General features: G+C 34.6%; 3 protein-coding genes across 7 annotated transcripts in view; 2 read left to right on the forward strand and 1 right to left on the reverse strand.

Moving 5' to 3' along the window:
• Nucleotides 1-1,120: 1,120 nt before the first annotated feature.
• On the forward strand, nucleotides 1,121-9,893 carry taf8 (TAF8 RNA polymerase II, TATA box binding protein (TBP)-associated factor). Of its 3 annotated transcripts, none has more exons than XR_012398267.1 (8): nucleotides 1,121-1,319; nucleotides 3,163-3,322; nucleotides 3,957-4,055; nucleotides 4,188-4,250; nucleotides 4,335-5,103; nucleotides 6,422-6,569; nucleotides 6,658-6,800; nucleotides 9,090-9,662. XR_012398267.1 is itself a non-coding variant. In XM_005162303.5 (8 exons), exons 1-8 carry the CDS (start codon nucleotides 1,272-1,274, stop codon nucleotides 9,228-9,230), a joined length of 927 nt encoding a protein of 308 aa, XP_005162360.1. In that variant the 5' UTR covers nucleotides 1,121-1,271; the 3' UTR covers nucleotides 9,231-9,893.
• On the reverse strand, nucleotides 4,927-12,855 carry si:ch211-66i15.4. 3 transcript variants are annotated; one of them, XR_012398354.1, is made up of 7 exons: nucleotides 12,645-12,681; nucleotides 12,420-12,556; nucleotides 12,209-12,307; nucleotides 10,899-11,026; nucleotides 10,042-10,159; nucleotides 8,223-8,499; nucleotides 4,927-5,247 (listed from the first exon to the last, which is right to left on the reverse strand). XR_012398354.1 is itself a non-coding variant. In XM_073938523.1 (6 exons), exons 1-6 carry the CDS (start codon nucleotides 12,661-12,663, stop codon nucleotides 8,458-8,460), a joined length of 543 nt encoding a protein of 180 aa, XP_073794624.1. In that variant the 5' UTR covers nucleotides 12,664-12,681; the 3' UTR covers nucleotides 8,109-8,457. The 3 variants fall into 3 exon arrangements, 2 of the variants coding, with proteins under 2 accessions (XP_073794624.1, NP_001373423.1); XM_073938523.1 differs by lacking the exon at nucleotides 4,927-5,247 and having other exon boundaries at nucleotides 8,109-8,499; NM_001386494.1 differs by lacking the exons at nucleotides 4,927-5,247; nucleotides 8,223-8,499 and adding an exon at nucleotides 9,803-9,935 and having other exon boundaries at nucleotides 12,645-12,855.
• A 189-nt stretch (nucleotides 12,856-13,044) lies between these two features.
• si:ch211-66i15.5 overlaps nucleotides 13,045-14,983 on the forward strand; it is a 32,098-nt gene continuing 30,159 nt past the window's right edge. Inside the window, exons 1-2 of the mRNA XM_073939899.1 lie at nucleotides 13,045-14,767; nucleotides 14,848-14,871. Of these exons, the coding sequence (XP_073796000.1) occupies nucleotides 14,737-14,767; nucleotides 14,848-14,871 (55 nt within the window). The 5' untranslated portion in view covers nucleotides 13,045-14,736. The remainder of the gene's footprint in view (nucleotides 14,768-14,847; nucleotides 14,872-14,983) is intronic.

Consider the following 14,983-nt stretch of genomic DNA (forward strand, 5'->3'; position numbering starts at 1 on the left):
TAAGCTAAACCTTCTGCCCCATATGCAGAATGCAGATCTACCGGATATACTAAGACACAATAAAGGAGACCAATTTTGCTTCATAATAAATAGGCGTAATGCATTTCTGTGTCCACAGAATGTGCAGCTACAGCTCAAATTAAGCTACAGATCATTTATTTTTTTATGTCATGCTGCAAAAAAAAAAATGACCCAAAAAATGTGCATCTCTTTAAATGCAAATGAGCTATTTCCAGAAGAAAGTGGGTCCTTTACAGTCTTTCTCAGATATTCTCAAGACAAGACATTGTTTTGGTTTTATCATGTCTACTGCACTTATGTGACATTTTAGTTCATCATCATGATGAAAGTTTATTATCCTCATCCGTTTTAAAGCCTTGTTGGTCTGTCTCGCTTTGTCCACTCATTTCAAAGCATTTGTGGTATCAGCCTTTGCTAAGCAACCATCATCTGTGCTCTCCATGGAAAATTTTTATTTATTTATAATTTTTTAACATGAAAAGATTAAAAGATAATTGGGCCTGACTCAGCATGAATGCTGTTTTTCAGCAGATTCCTGCTCCGCAGAACATAAAAACACACAGACACCCATTAACATGTCAAATTATATGAAAAATACATAAAATAATATAATAATTTGGTAGCATTAAGGTCTGAGGTGTTTGTGTCTACTCCCACGATTCAAATATTATAATAAAACTAGGATTAAAACTGATTTACCTAGCTTTTGTACCTCGTTTTCAGGTCAGAACTTAAAAATTAAATCTTCTGTGTCAGTTTACCGTTTTACTAAAGAATCATGTAGAAAGCAAGGATGTGAACATTTTGTTATCTAAAAGACTTGACATTTCTGTAAGATGTTCGACATTTAACTATTAACATTAACAGCTAGTTCGTGTGTGATGGTTCTTTTATTCAAATCATTAAAATAAAAATAAAGATAACATATTTAGAAGTCTTTAGAATAACTTAATAAAAGTTTTATGAGCATGCTACAATACCGTATTGACGATGACTTCAAAAAATGCAAATTTCTACTTTTGCTTTCATTTTTAGGAAATGGCTATGCAACAGTTATTTCTTTGTTTGACTTTTATTTTGGAATTGCACAGAAAACAACAACCTTCCGGTCGCCCTGTTGGAAATGTTGATAGGGTTGCCATTTTCGCCCAATATAAAAACACCAAATACAGTTTTTAGCAAACGCAGAACGCACAATGAGTTTATTTGCGAATGCTAAACATCAGAGGAAAAACCACTAGAGTTCTAAAATGGCAGACTCGGTAATGATGGGGAGCGGATCTTTAAACTCCGGAAGCGTACGTTAAATATCTCCTTTCATTAACGCTAACGTTACTCTTTCCTTCACCCTGCTGGCTCAGCCAAACAATACTAACTTTAGTTTTTTGATCAAAATTAGACTTAAAGGCACTTGTGTAATATATTTTAAAGCAGACACCGTATCGTATGTAAACACGTCTGTATATATATATATATATATATATATATATATATATATATATATATATATATATATATATATATATATATATATATCAATTATATAGTGAGCTGTTGCAGATCAGTGTCGTCAAACAGTGTTTTATATAACTGGTAAACGTCTTGTTAAAGCCGAAAATCACAAACTTTACTGTACTGCAACTGTACAAACTCAATTTTCTCCCAGCAGGAGTTTTCTATGAAACAATGCTAATGTCACTCATAATGACAAGTTATTGTGCATGGAGAATTGGGTTAGCATAATATATTAACAGTAAACTAGATTATTGACAGGAATGGGCAGTTTTACATACCATAATTTAATACCACACTCTTAATGCAATCCACAGTGGAATAGTAATCTTAACCAGATTCTCAGATGCAAAAATGAATGCAATAGATGCATTTTTGCCTCAGTAATTATAAGCACAGCCTTACAAAATCCCTAACTTTTTGTTAAGGATCCATCCATAAAAAATAAAAAAACATTAACAAAGATTGAGGTAAAGGTGGCTTTATATTCACACATTCAGACTTTGTCCTTAATAATATAAGTTCAGAAACATGTTGTTTGCAAATTCTAAATAGGGAAATCCTATTAGCAGCAGTGATAATGTTGTTTTGAAGTCATTACCTAGCTAAAATTTTACCCAATACTGTTATGTTATCGTTGGCCATGGAATTAATTTAAACAGGATTGGTAAAATACGATGTCTTCTATTTGCTGGACAAATGGTAGATTTAGTAGGTAAAGCTTTTAATCTGATTCAGTTTGACTCAATTGAGTTGAATCAAGTAATTCAGATCTTCAAGATTTGGTTCCTTTAAATGACCTAATAAATCCCTGACCAATGTTTTAATATAGGTTGATCCCTTACACTTAATAATCAAAGTAGCATGGAAAACAATATAGCGACTCACAAGTTGTCACTTTATGAATGTGCCATATAAAACCAACTTAACTAAGCAGAAATTAACTTAAAATCACATACGATTCCACAATGTGAGTTATAGTAATTTCCAGTAAAGTAAATCTACCTCAAAACGTTTTGATTTTCATAAAAACTTAATTACATGACTAACTTTTCCATTATTTTTTCAAAGTTTTATATTCATGAGTCATAACTAGGGCCAGACGGAATCTGCAGATGTTTTTTGCTATTTCTGCTGAGATTTTTGGTAAAAATCTGCGGATTTCTGCAGAATTATTTTGGGAGTATCCAGCGGAGTATCAAAACTAAAACCTTAATATATGAAACAAAAAGTAATAAATTACTGAATAAAAACTGAATAAATTTAGATTTACACATTTACTCAAGTAAATAAACAGAATTAATGATGGGCTAAAAATCTGCAGAAATTCTGCGGAAAATCTGCGCGCGCAGATTTCGTGTGGGCCTAGTCATTACCACTAAATACAATTCCTCTTTCTTCAACACTAATCTTAGAATAAACTTTGAAACCTTTTAAAAACTCAGAAGCTTACAGTATAGGAACCATACTAATTGTAAAACATTTCAAATAAATGCAGTTCATTTAGCCCTAACTTAATCTCTTTTATTGCATTTTCAAAGAAATGCCTTGCTGTATTAAATGCAGATATGTTTTAAAACTTCCTGATCTGTAAAACCTTCTTATCATCTTTTATTTTATTATTTCCAGCGCTCGGGGAGCAGTAAGACCTGCACCAGTCCCACAGAGAACTATCAGCTGGCTCGGAGACGCACGCTGCAAGTGGTGGTCAGTGCTCTGCTGACCGAGTGTGGCTTTGATAGCGCTGAGAAAGCTGTTGTGGAGACACTCACTGAGATGATGCAGAGCTGTGAGTCCTTCATTTACTTTAAGCAGCTCATCTTGACAAAATTTAAAAGCTTATGCATACCAATATCACAAATCATCGCGTTTTACTTTTTACGTTTGTGTGTATTTGTATGTAATTTATGGTTCTATGTTCTAATTTAACCACAGTTTGGGAACCAAAATTGAGCTATAGTTGAATAAAAGCTCACAAAACAATACAATTACTTTACACTTTTCTGTACATTAGAATGTGTCTATTTAAAAATATATTAATCTGAGCAAATAAATTATCACTGAAATGTCAATAAGACTAATATTGTATACACTAAAAAAGTTTTTTTTTTTTGTCAGGCATACAGTATTTAGAAAAGTGTAGCTCCCAAAAATTTTAATTATTGTCATTTTAAATCTTTTTACTTGTTCACTATTTATTTAGATTACTAGTTTACTTATTTGTCTGCTAAGTTATAGTTTATTAATAGGTCATAAATGGATAAATACATGTTTTTGTGTGTCTAGTATGACCATTTATTCTTAAATATATTTTAATAAGTAGAGCTCATGTTTGCTCCGGTTTCCCCCCACAGTCCAACGACATGTGCTGTAGGTGAATTGGGTACTTTTTGATTTTTAAGAGTCTTGTTGTCTTTTGATAGATATAACAGAAGTTGGACGTTGCGCAAAGGCAAACTGTGAGCACACAGCCAGAAGCACCCCTACTCTGTCTGATGTGGTCATTACTCTCGTCGAAATGGGTTGGTTTACTTTCAATGTTAGGACAAATTAAAGATTCAACTTCTTTTTTAATATATATATATATATATACATGGTTTAGTCATGCTAATGAGATTTAGGCTAATCCTGGATTTACTTTTCCACAATCGCAGGTTTTAATGTGGATACTCTTCCAGTGTACGCCAAAAGATCTCAAAGAATGGTTATAACAGCACGTAGGTCTCTATTATATCTAAATATTTATATTTTTCTGCTGTAACTGTTCCTGTTTTAATTGGTAACACTTATGCATTTCACAGCTCCGATAACAAACGCTCCGGTGGTACCAAAATCTCTGACGGCTGGACAGAAACGCACTCACCCGGCACACATCCCCAGCCACTTCCCTGATTTCCCAGATCCTCATACATACATCAGAACACCAGTGAGTCTTGCTTGTGTCACTCACCTGATTCGGTTGTTGTGTATTGTTTAGCTCAACAATTGATAACATTATAGTTATAGCTCTACAGAATATATGAAGAGTTCAAATGAAAAACCCCTTAAGTGCCATCTGAACTTTTTTCGAAGCCTCCTTTGTTTATGTTGCGTTATTTCACTTTAAAGACCATGAAAATGACTTATTCTTTGCCATAAAAGTGATATTAGTAAACCTACTCACCGAAGCTTGTTAAAAATGCTAATTTTAGAAGAAAACTTTTGATGCCATTTAGAGGTTTTTGCATCTGAACTCTTCATATGCATCTACTGATATATAAAACTGCTCTTTCACTACTGTTAGAATAACTTCTAGTAGGACGAGAGAGTCTATATCATTGCAAAACATTTTATAAAGATCACTTTTCTATAATAATAAAATATTATATCAATAAAAAGACAATCAGCAGCAATAAATAATACATTCATTTATTTATTCATTTTCAACTGCTTTTCCACGGCCGAGTCACGGGGGCAGCAGTCTTAGGAGAAAACCCCAGACCCCAGCTCCTCAGACATAATCCCTTCAGTGTGTCCTGGGTCTTTCCCGAGGCCTCCTCTCAGTGGGACATGCCTGGAACACCTCCCTAGGTAGGCGTCCAGGAGGCATCTGAAACAGATGCTCGAGCCACCTCAGCTGACTTCTCTTGATGTGAAGGAGCAGCGGCTCTACTCGTGAGCTCCTCCCAGGTGACAGAGCTCCTCACCCTATCTATAAAGGTGCGCCCTGCCACCCTGCGAAGAAAACTCATTTCAGCTGCTTGTATCCGAGATCTCGTCCTTTCGGTCATGACCCAAAGCTCATGACCATAGATGAGAGGAGGAACGTAGATTGACCGGTAAATCGAGAACTTTGCCTTTCGGCTCAGCTTCTTCTTTACCACAACGGACTGGTACATTGACCGCATTACTGCTGCCGCTGCACCAATCCGCCAGTCAATCTCACGTTCCATCCTTCCCTCACTCGTGATCAAAAGCCCAAGATACTTGAACTCCTCCACCTGGGGTAAAGACTTTCCTCCAACCTGGAGATAGCAAACCACCTTTTCCCGGTGAAGCACCATGACCTCAGACCTGGAGGTGCTGATTCTCATCCCAGTCATGTTACACTCGGCAGCAAACCGCCCCAGTGCATGCTGTAGGTCACAGTTCGATGAAGCCAACAGAACAACATTGTTGTCCCTGAACCAGCCCCCCTTCTGCCCAAGGCTGTGCTTTGAAATTCTGTTCATAAAAATTATGAACAGAATTGGTGACAAAGGGCAGCCCTGCCATAGTCCAACATGCAATGGAAACAAGTCTGACTTATTGCCTGCAATGCGAACCAGACTCCTACTCCTGTTCATACAGCGATGAGACAGCACTTAACACAGCACCTCTAACCCCATACTCTCTGAGCAGAGCACCCTCCACAGAATGCCATGAGGGACACGGTTGAATGCCTTCTCAAGTCCACAAAACATATGTGGACTGGATGGGCATACTTCTATGAACCCTCGAGCAACCTGGTGAGGGTATAGAGCTTGGCCAGTGTACCCCGTAGCTTGGACGAAAACTGCATTGTTACTTTTAAAACCTAGGTTCAACCATTGGCCGGATCCTCCTCTCCAGTACTGTGGCATAGACTTTGCCAAGGAGGCTGAGGAGTGTGATCCCCCTATAGTTGGAGCACACCCTCCGGTCACCCTTCTTAAAAATGGGAACCACCACCCCAATTGCCCAATAAATGATACAAAAGAAAAAAATCTAAAACAGCTCACTTTTGATTAAAACATTGTACCAGTTATGAAGGATTCACATTTACAATAATGTTCCTTTAAAGTCTCTCTAGATAAAAAATCATTGATTGATAAGTGACCTCAAAATTTAGGAAATTGTTGTCATTGGATGTCTTACGTTTTTGTTTTAGACCTTTCGAGAGCCTGTATCAGACTATCAGGTGGTGAGAGAAAAGGCAGCGTCTCAGAGAAGAGATGTTGAACGAGCTCTCACACGCTTCATGGCCAAGACCGGAGAGACGCAGAGCCTATTTAAGGATGACATCAGTGCTTTCCCTTGTGAGTTTAATCATAGAATTTGAGTGTACTGCACTATTGCCTGTTTATTGAATGTGTATTCATATTGAATTTGTATGTGTGTAATCAGTGATCGCTGCAAAACCAAGCCCCATCCCATATCTGAGTGCCCTGCTGCCCTCTGAACTGGAGCTACAGTCACTGGAGGAAACGGATTCGTCTGAGCAGGATGACCAGATGGACAATGATAACAACACCAGTCACATCATGCAGGCAAGATTTAAACAATCTTTCCTTGTCAACATTTTCCATGTTTGTGAATGTAACTAAAATACAGTCAAAACATTAATATCGTGATTCATTTATCGCGATTTATTTATTTAATTATAGTTATTAATTATTGTAAGAGGTGTTTTTTTGTGTTAATATATTGGAAAATATAAATTTTTCATGCAATGGCAAAGCTAAACTTTCAAGAGCCCCTACATAATCATTCAGAAATCATGCTAATGTGCTCGGTTTTTGAAAATTATTCATGTTTCACAAATAAAATAAACAATTTACACTAAATAAAATGATTTTCTTGCTTAGATTTAGATTTCTTGATTAGATATTTTTGTCTAAATATCTACAAATTCCTAAATCAAGAAGCATTTTCTAGACAAGCAAAACATATAGTCTTGTTTCCAGAAATAATAGGCCAAAATTAAGTGTTTTTCCTTAAAACAAGCAAAATAATCCTGTTTTTCATTTTTACGTAAGATTATTTTATTTAATTTTAGGATAAATAAGAAAATAAGAGTACGCATAAATAAGAAAAGCGTTTTTTGCAGTGTATGATTTTAATATTTCTGTGGAAACTTATATTTTTAAATATATTTGAGGAGTGAATGGCTAAAATACCATTTTAGGTTTTGTTTGTAATATTAATATTTACTTGAATCAATTTTATGATTTCTATTTATTTATTTACATTATTTACCTAATTTCTGAAGGATCACGTGACACTGACAACTGCTACAAAATATTAGGTGCATTCAACTTGAACCATAGCTGCAGCTGGCAATCAACAAGATTGGGAGGCTGTCAGGTCAGACACCTCGGGGCTGGTATTTAGCTGCATGATGACAAATCAAATCACATGGCGAGATCAATGATTTATTTATATATTAATCCAATCACATTAATCCCAAAAGATTGGACAAAAGAAGTGAAATGCACTTTCAGTGGAAATTTGACAGAAAAAGCAAGATATATCAATGTTACTTTTAAATGTCTTGACAGGATATTATTATTATATTATTTTGTATTATTTTAGAACTATATTATAGAATAATTATTTATCCCAATTTGTTAAGAAAAACGTTATGTTGGAGGCACAATCAATGATGACTATTATATTACAAGTCTGTAAAACTTATTTGAGTTAATATTTGGTTATTTACTAAAAAACATAATTTAAATCGGAGATGAAGCTGTATACAGTAAAAGGTCTGTATGAAAATCGTCAAAAATAAACTTATGCAACGAATCTAGCTTTTATAAACAAATTATTTAACAAAAAAGATGATTAGGCCTACTGCAGTAAAATATTTGAAGTCTTTTAATAAGCATGATATGTACAAAATGAATATAGCATAAAAAGTTAATTGTTTGTTTGGAAGTTTGTGAGACGGAAGTTGTCCAATAACAAACCTGAAACACATGTGGTTGTTGTCATGCGAGGAATCCAACCAATTGTATAACATCGGTGTCGTCATCGCAGTTCCTGCAGTCGCTCTTTAGATGCTGCACTGGCTGAATCAGTCGTCTGATCTCAGAGAGCTGTCACGGTACTTTGAAGCCACATGTGGTAGTTACGTGGCGTTGGTGCAGCTTCAAGCCGAACAAAATGTATAATCGGCATGCACCCCTTTAAGACAGGTTTTGGTCAATCTCCACAGCACTGCATGAAGTTGAACGCACCTATTCTCTAAATTCAGGAATAAATTGAAATGGTCATTTGATTTTTTATACGTCATAATATTATTGTTTGTACTCAATTTCTTGTCAATCAAAAGCACTCTTAGTGAGCATAAGTGACTTCTTTAGTATAAACTAATTTTTATTATGTGTTAGTTATTGATTAGTTATTATTATTAACTAATGTGTATTCTTTATGTGTATTTTTCTATTTTTTGTTGTGGAAATGTATGAGATTGTGTGATCCGGAAGTGAATAAACAGAGCAACATGCTGTGATGAATACTGTCTGATGAAGAGCCGGTGTGCTGAAACGTTACACGCTTTGTGTTAGCCTTTTTAATTTAACAAATTGGTGTTTTTTGGAGCTTTGGTTTTGCCGCCTCTTAAATATATTCTTCTTTAGCATTAAAAATATATAGGAATATAACAGGAAAGTTAATTGCTATAATTTGTCAGTGAATATAAAATAAATCAAGATATATATATATATTTTTTTTTCATGAAAAAACATTGATAGTAAAATCAGGTAATAGTCTGTGTTTGTATGTCTATATACTGTACAAATTCATAATTTAACATATTTCATTTCAATTTGTAGGACGACTCCGGTGCAGATAAGGAGAATGAAGTGCTGCCACCTGGTGGTGTTGTGCCTTCAGGCAAGGCCAATGAGGAAAACATGATTGACAACCCATATCTACGACCAGTCAAAAAGCCCAAAGTGAGAAGGAAAAAATGAATTTTGCTCTACTGACTTGGCCACATCTACATCAGTTGTTTCTGAATAAGACTTCTCAGCACTTGCTTTTCACATTGTGCTCCTTGAAGTTAGTACCATATGACAAACTAGAGTCTTCAACGACTGCAATTCAAAAACACGCAGCGATCTATCAGGTTACTGACATCTGATTCTTATTTAATGAAAAACTGTTCTGTACACGTCAATAATATTAGATGGATTTCACATCACTTACGGTTGATGTTTTTTTTTTTTTTTTTGATAAGAATTCCCTTGAAATACCTTGAAGTTTTCAACCCATCTGAAATGTGACGTTTCTTTGGATTTGTGTTTGTTATTCATTTGTGAATGGGGTAATAAATGTCTTTCATTGTTTATTTTTAGCCATTGTTTCAAAAGGACATGTTAAAAAATTAAAAATCAGAATATAGATATATGTGTCCTGTTACTTTGATAATTACTAAAAATATTAATTGATTACACGTTATGTACCTGAAACATCTAATATGTTAAAATATGCTTTCAAAATAGTTCATGGTCATATTCTAAAATGGAAACACAAATCAAGTGGGTAAAACTTGTCTTTTAAAGCTTTAATGTTTGTACACACTTAATTCTTCTAGTAGTATTTTAGTATCATCAGTAAAACAAGTGTAGATATGCCACCCTGTTCCTCTGTTTCCTAAACTCTTTGTCATGGAAAAGCTGCATGAACACAAAATTTATAAAGATCAATATGAAAGGAATTCATACCCACTAACCTTAGTGGTTGCATTTATCATTAAAAAACAAAAGTCGACCCTATCTGTACCTCTGTCCGCAGTGCTCTTCTCTCCAGCATCGGCACTTTTGTCCAGTCTGGAGAGCCGAATTTCATAGGCCATGACACCTTCTTGCTTTGGATAGCATCATGAGCGTATGCCCCTGGACTAAACAAAAAAAAAAAGGCAAATACAGGAGTTTACAAAGATTATAGTGTTGTCTATTAGTAACTGCAACAAGATGTCATCTAGCAGAACTACAGTGAATGCGGTGGATTTGTGTTTGGATATGTACTGGTAGGAGAATGTTGTGCTTTTTATTTTGAAAAGACTTAAATCCCTTTTGGGAGTGTAGCTAGAGAAGAGGAATTTTGTTTTTGGTTGCACAAACACATTTATCAACACAAGTTTTAAATTGCAAAATCAATCTGGATGTCAGCTACTTCTGAAAGTGGTCAAAAGTGAACAAGCTCAAAACATGTAGACCTGCATTTAACGTCAAAAATAAAGTCAACACCATGCGAAAACAGGAGCTTGAGCGTTCAAGAATGTAAAAGTCATTCTGAAATTCACAAAGTTTCAATTCAAAGGGCGGCATGGTTGCCTCACAGCAACAAGGTCACTGGTTTGAGTCCTGGTTGGATCACTGGGTCTTTCTGTGGTGAGTTTGCATGTTCTCCTTGTGTCAAAAAAAGAAAAGGTATAAATGTATTTAGCTATCTGTATAGATAGATTATATTAAATATTAACATACCCCATTGTTAATATTTGTGCCTAATCACTTCTCCCAAAGTACTGGAAAACTCATGATTTTTTTATTATTAAGGAGAATGCTGAGTTGAGGAGCGTTAATAGATTCAGAATTACTGAGAATAAAGACACTTTTGATAGTCAAATATAATTTTACCCAGGGCTGATTTCTGCATCTTTAGGTCTGAATCTTAAAGTGGTACTATTGAAGGGAGCTTTTCCAGGAGGACACACTTTAGGTAGAGTCCAGTCCAGCTGGTATTTCTGTGGTGAAGGGGTGACTGCCTTTAAAAAAACAAACAACAAAGCAACAGATTTTTAATTGTTCAATTAAAAACAAAAGAAATGGTTGTGTCTATACATGTATATACAATACATACCATGGTCAACTGGTCTATAAAGGCAAAAATCAGATTGTGAAGTGTATTTTTATTTTAAGGAATATTTATATTATTTCAATAAAAACAGCATAGAGGGGTGCATATGTATGCAGATCAAAACAAGTTTTTCAACACGACACAACATTGGAGCCTTTAATTATTAAAAACCTTTGTGATTTAAATTATATATATAAAAAATATTTTACGAGAGTATAATGAATGTTGGTTTGTATTTTTATGTTTATTAACTCAATAATGCAGTTTGGCAACACTGCTGAAAAAAGTAATAGAAACATCACAGAACTTTTAATGGTTTTCACTACAAATATCAAATGAAAAACAAAAACATGAAGCGTTAACAAAAGAATTTCACCTACAAATCAGAGAAGGGCACAGATATAACATTTCCAAGCAAAATATGATTGCCTTCTATTAAAATGCTATCAATATTCGACATGATTCTGCTTTTATTTATTCATTCATTCATTTTCCTTCAGCTTAGTCCCTTTATTTATCAGGGGTTGCTACAGTGGAATGAACCGCCAACTCATCCAGCATATGTTTTACACTGCGTATGCCCTTCCAGCTGCAACCCAGTACTGGAAACATCCATTCACACTTATTCACACACATTCACTACGGCCGGTTTAGTTTTATTCAGTTTACCTGTAACTATAGCTTATGTCTTTGGACTGTAGGGGAAACCGGAGCACCCAGAGGAAACCCACACGAACACCGGGAGAACATGCAAACTCCACACAGAAATGCCAACTGACCCAGCCGGGACTCGAACCTTGCTGTGAGGCGACAGTGCTAACCACTGTGCCACCATGTCGTCACTATTTCTGCTATTATAAATGATTCAAATCTTAATTCAAGTGATGAAAACTCTATAAACCTAGGTGTGTGCATGGTTTCCCCTCAATGTCTTACTGCCAATTATCCATTGCAAATTCTATTAAAAGTTTTTATATTTTATTGTGTTAGCTGACCGTCTTGTAGTGTAAATATATGCTTTTATGGTGACAAAAATAATGTAGTGTAAAAAAGCCATATGTTTAATTGTGGCAAAAGTTATAAACGATACCTTTAAAGCCGGCAGGAATCGTGATGCAGTGCGGGCTGCAAACACATATCCCCTCTTACTCTCAGGTTTGTGTTGGAGTTCATACAGAAGTGTGCCAACCTGCGAAGTTAAAATTACACGCTCATTAACATTATTACTGATACTAATTATTTTAGTTTTTTTTTCTTTTGGCCTCATGTTTTTTTAAAAATGATTATCCATTAATTCTCACCGTGTGGTTGTCGTAACATCCGGGTCCTCCTTCAGCTGAACCAAACTGTGAGAGCATTTCATTTCCCATTCGGTCAGGCGCAAAGTGCGTCGGAAACATGAGACGGTTCTGGCAGCTGCCGAAAGCGACTCTTGAAACTTGAGTTGAGAAGAATTAATGAAGAAAATCATATTTAATGGAAGATTGTGTGTTTTTTGCTAGTAACGTAATGGTGAAATAAATTACCTGAGCCCCGTGTCGCCATAGCTTCCGGATGTTTACTGGTAAACATGGCAACCAGGTGTAAATGAATGCTGATGATTTTTAGTATATAGTTTTTTTGTGAAAAACCATGGAAAATAATTAAACGATGATGCTTCATATGGGGGCTTCACAAGAGCTTCACAAGAGCTTATAAAATGTAACAATGCTATTTAGTATTTGTTATATTTATTTATTTAGTATTTAGCCTATATATATATATATATATATATATATATATATATATATATATATATATATATATATATATATATATATATATATATATATATATATATTGTACCACACATTAATTACAAATCAGCTGATCTAACGTTAGACAGGCAAAAATCGGTTTGGCGGTTTTAGACTTAACTAACGTTACGTTAAGCATTTGAGTGTGTTTTCTCTTTTTAGAAATATTTAGCTTTTATTAGGCTACTTAAAAAACAAAGTGGCGCGGAAGAGTGCATAAAGTTCAAGAGGGTTTCTATAATGTTTGTAAAAAGAATTACAAACAAATCATGAATTGAAATTCAAATGTTCTGGTTAATAAAAGCAAATAATTAGAAAAAAGTTTAATATTACATTTTTTGAGCTTTTTTATGGTATTAAACAGTAATTATCTAAAGCAGTGATTCTCAAATTATTTTCAAGTACTACCTTCAAAATTGTCTCTCCAAGTACCACCATAATGACCAGTATTGAAATACAGTAGCGTAGTAGGCCCAGTGAAGCAGTTACAGCTCTGCACAGTTCAAAAACAAGGCAGATTAATTCCTATTATTAAGAATATTATTGTCAGCCACTTTAAACATTATAAATAGTTTTAACATTAACACTGTACTGTGCTTACAGACAAAAACAAACAAACAAACAAAGAAACAACAAAATAAAATGTCAACATTTACATTGAAATGTGCTTTTAAACTACTGTTCTTAAAAAAACTCCAGTGCTTAAATGTAATATGTATGTTGCACCTTATATATAGGCTATATGTCATCATATTCATAATTATTTTGCTAAATTTTGAAATATATGTTACATGTACACATATGACATATTTGATTCCTCCGCATACCACTAAGAGAGTCCATGTACCACTAGTGGTACCACAGTTTGAACCACTGATCTACAGTATCAAAATCAAAACATTAAGATAAATAATTAGATGTGGTCAAAACTAAAGAGAGAAGTAAAAGAAAAACATCCAAGATTTCCGGGGTCATAAAACAGATTTATCATAGTTGATAATAGTATCATGAGTTTCAACTACACTATTATGTTCATTTCTTATCTTGATTTATATCATTTTCAATTGGTTTATATGTATTGCATTATCCTTGAAGCTTGATTAAAAGTGACACCTAGCATGTTAAGGATGAGCTGGAGTGAATTAACAGCTCTCTCTTCCACCCTATTGTGTGTGTGCACGTGCGTAACCACTGGCTACTTGAGAGTACTCACTTCACCTCACGTACTGTAACTGTTAACTGTAAACTTTATTGTCCCCTTCTGGAGTAATTTGTTGTGTAGCTTAATAGATTTACACAATTCACAACACACACATAAAAAAACAACTCACAGCATCAGAAGTACAAACAGCGGCAACTTCTTCCCCTTAAAATTCAGCAAATCATTGCAACAAATTCAAAAAATTTTTTTCAATGGGACCCATACCGAGATCCTGAAATAAGGCTTTGAAATGAATTAAAAAGAGGGTGCACACTGAAACCTGAGACAAATATTCAAATTAAAGATTGGGTTTAACCTGAAGACCGAACTCTTGTTACAGCAGTTCATTCAGTCATCTGAGTGCACTGCTAAAGAAAACACATAAGCAGCATTATTGTTTTTTCAGAATCTTGCCTGTTTTGAAATGTCAAAAAAGCTATAAACTGAATTTCCTCATTGCTCATCCAAAGTAAACAAGACTTTCCTTTCCAAAGAATTTCCTTATAACACTCATTTGTTATCAACAGATAATGATTTATAAAGTCTGCGACTGTTATATATACCATGCGCTCACATGTCTAGAAACAATTCCAGAATTACCCCTCCATCCACACATTCAACATGTTGGTGCACAAGCTGAGCCTGATCATTTGTAAGTCTTGCTTTACAACCAATTCATATTTATTCATTTTAATTTTCTGTTTTAACTTGTTTGTGTTTGTTTGATTTCAGTGATGCTGTTGCTGTGTCACCTTGGTGAGGCAACAGATTCATTCATAATGTCTCTTTAGCTTAAAAGGACTTTCAAGTATACACTAAAAAATGACCTGTTTAAACTACTTATTTAAAATGAGTTGCAACAACACAA

Source organism: Danio rerio, chromosome 23 (genome assembly GCF_049306965.1).
Source record: "Danio rerio strain Tuebingen ecotype United States chromosome 23, GRCz12tu, whole genome shotgun sequence".
In the NCBI taxonomy this organism is placed as follows: Eukaryota; Metazoa; Chordata; class Actinopteri; order Cypriniformes; family Danionidae; genus Danio; species Danio rerio.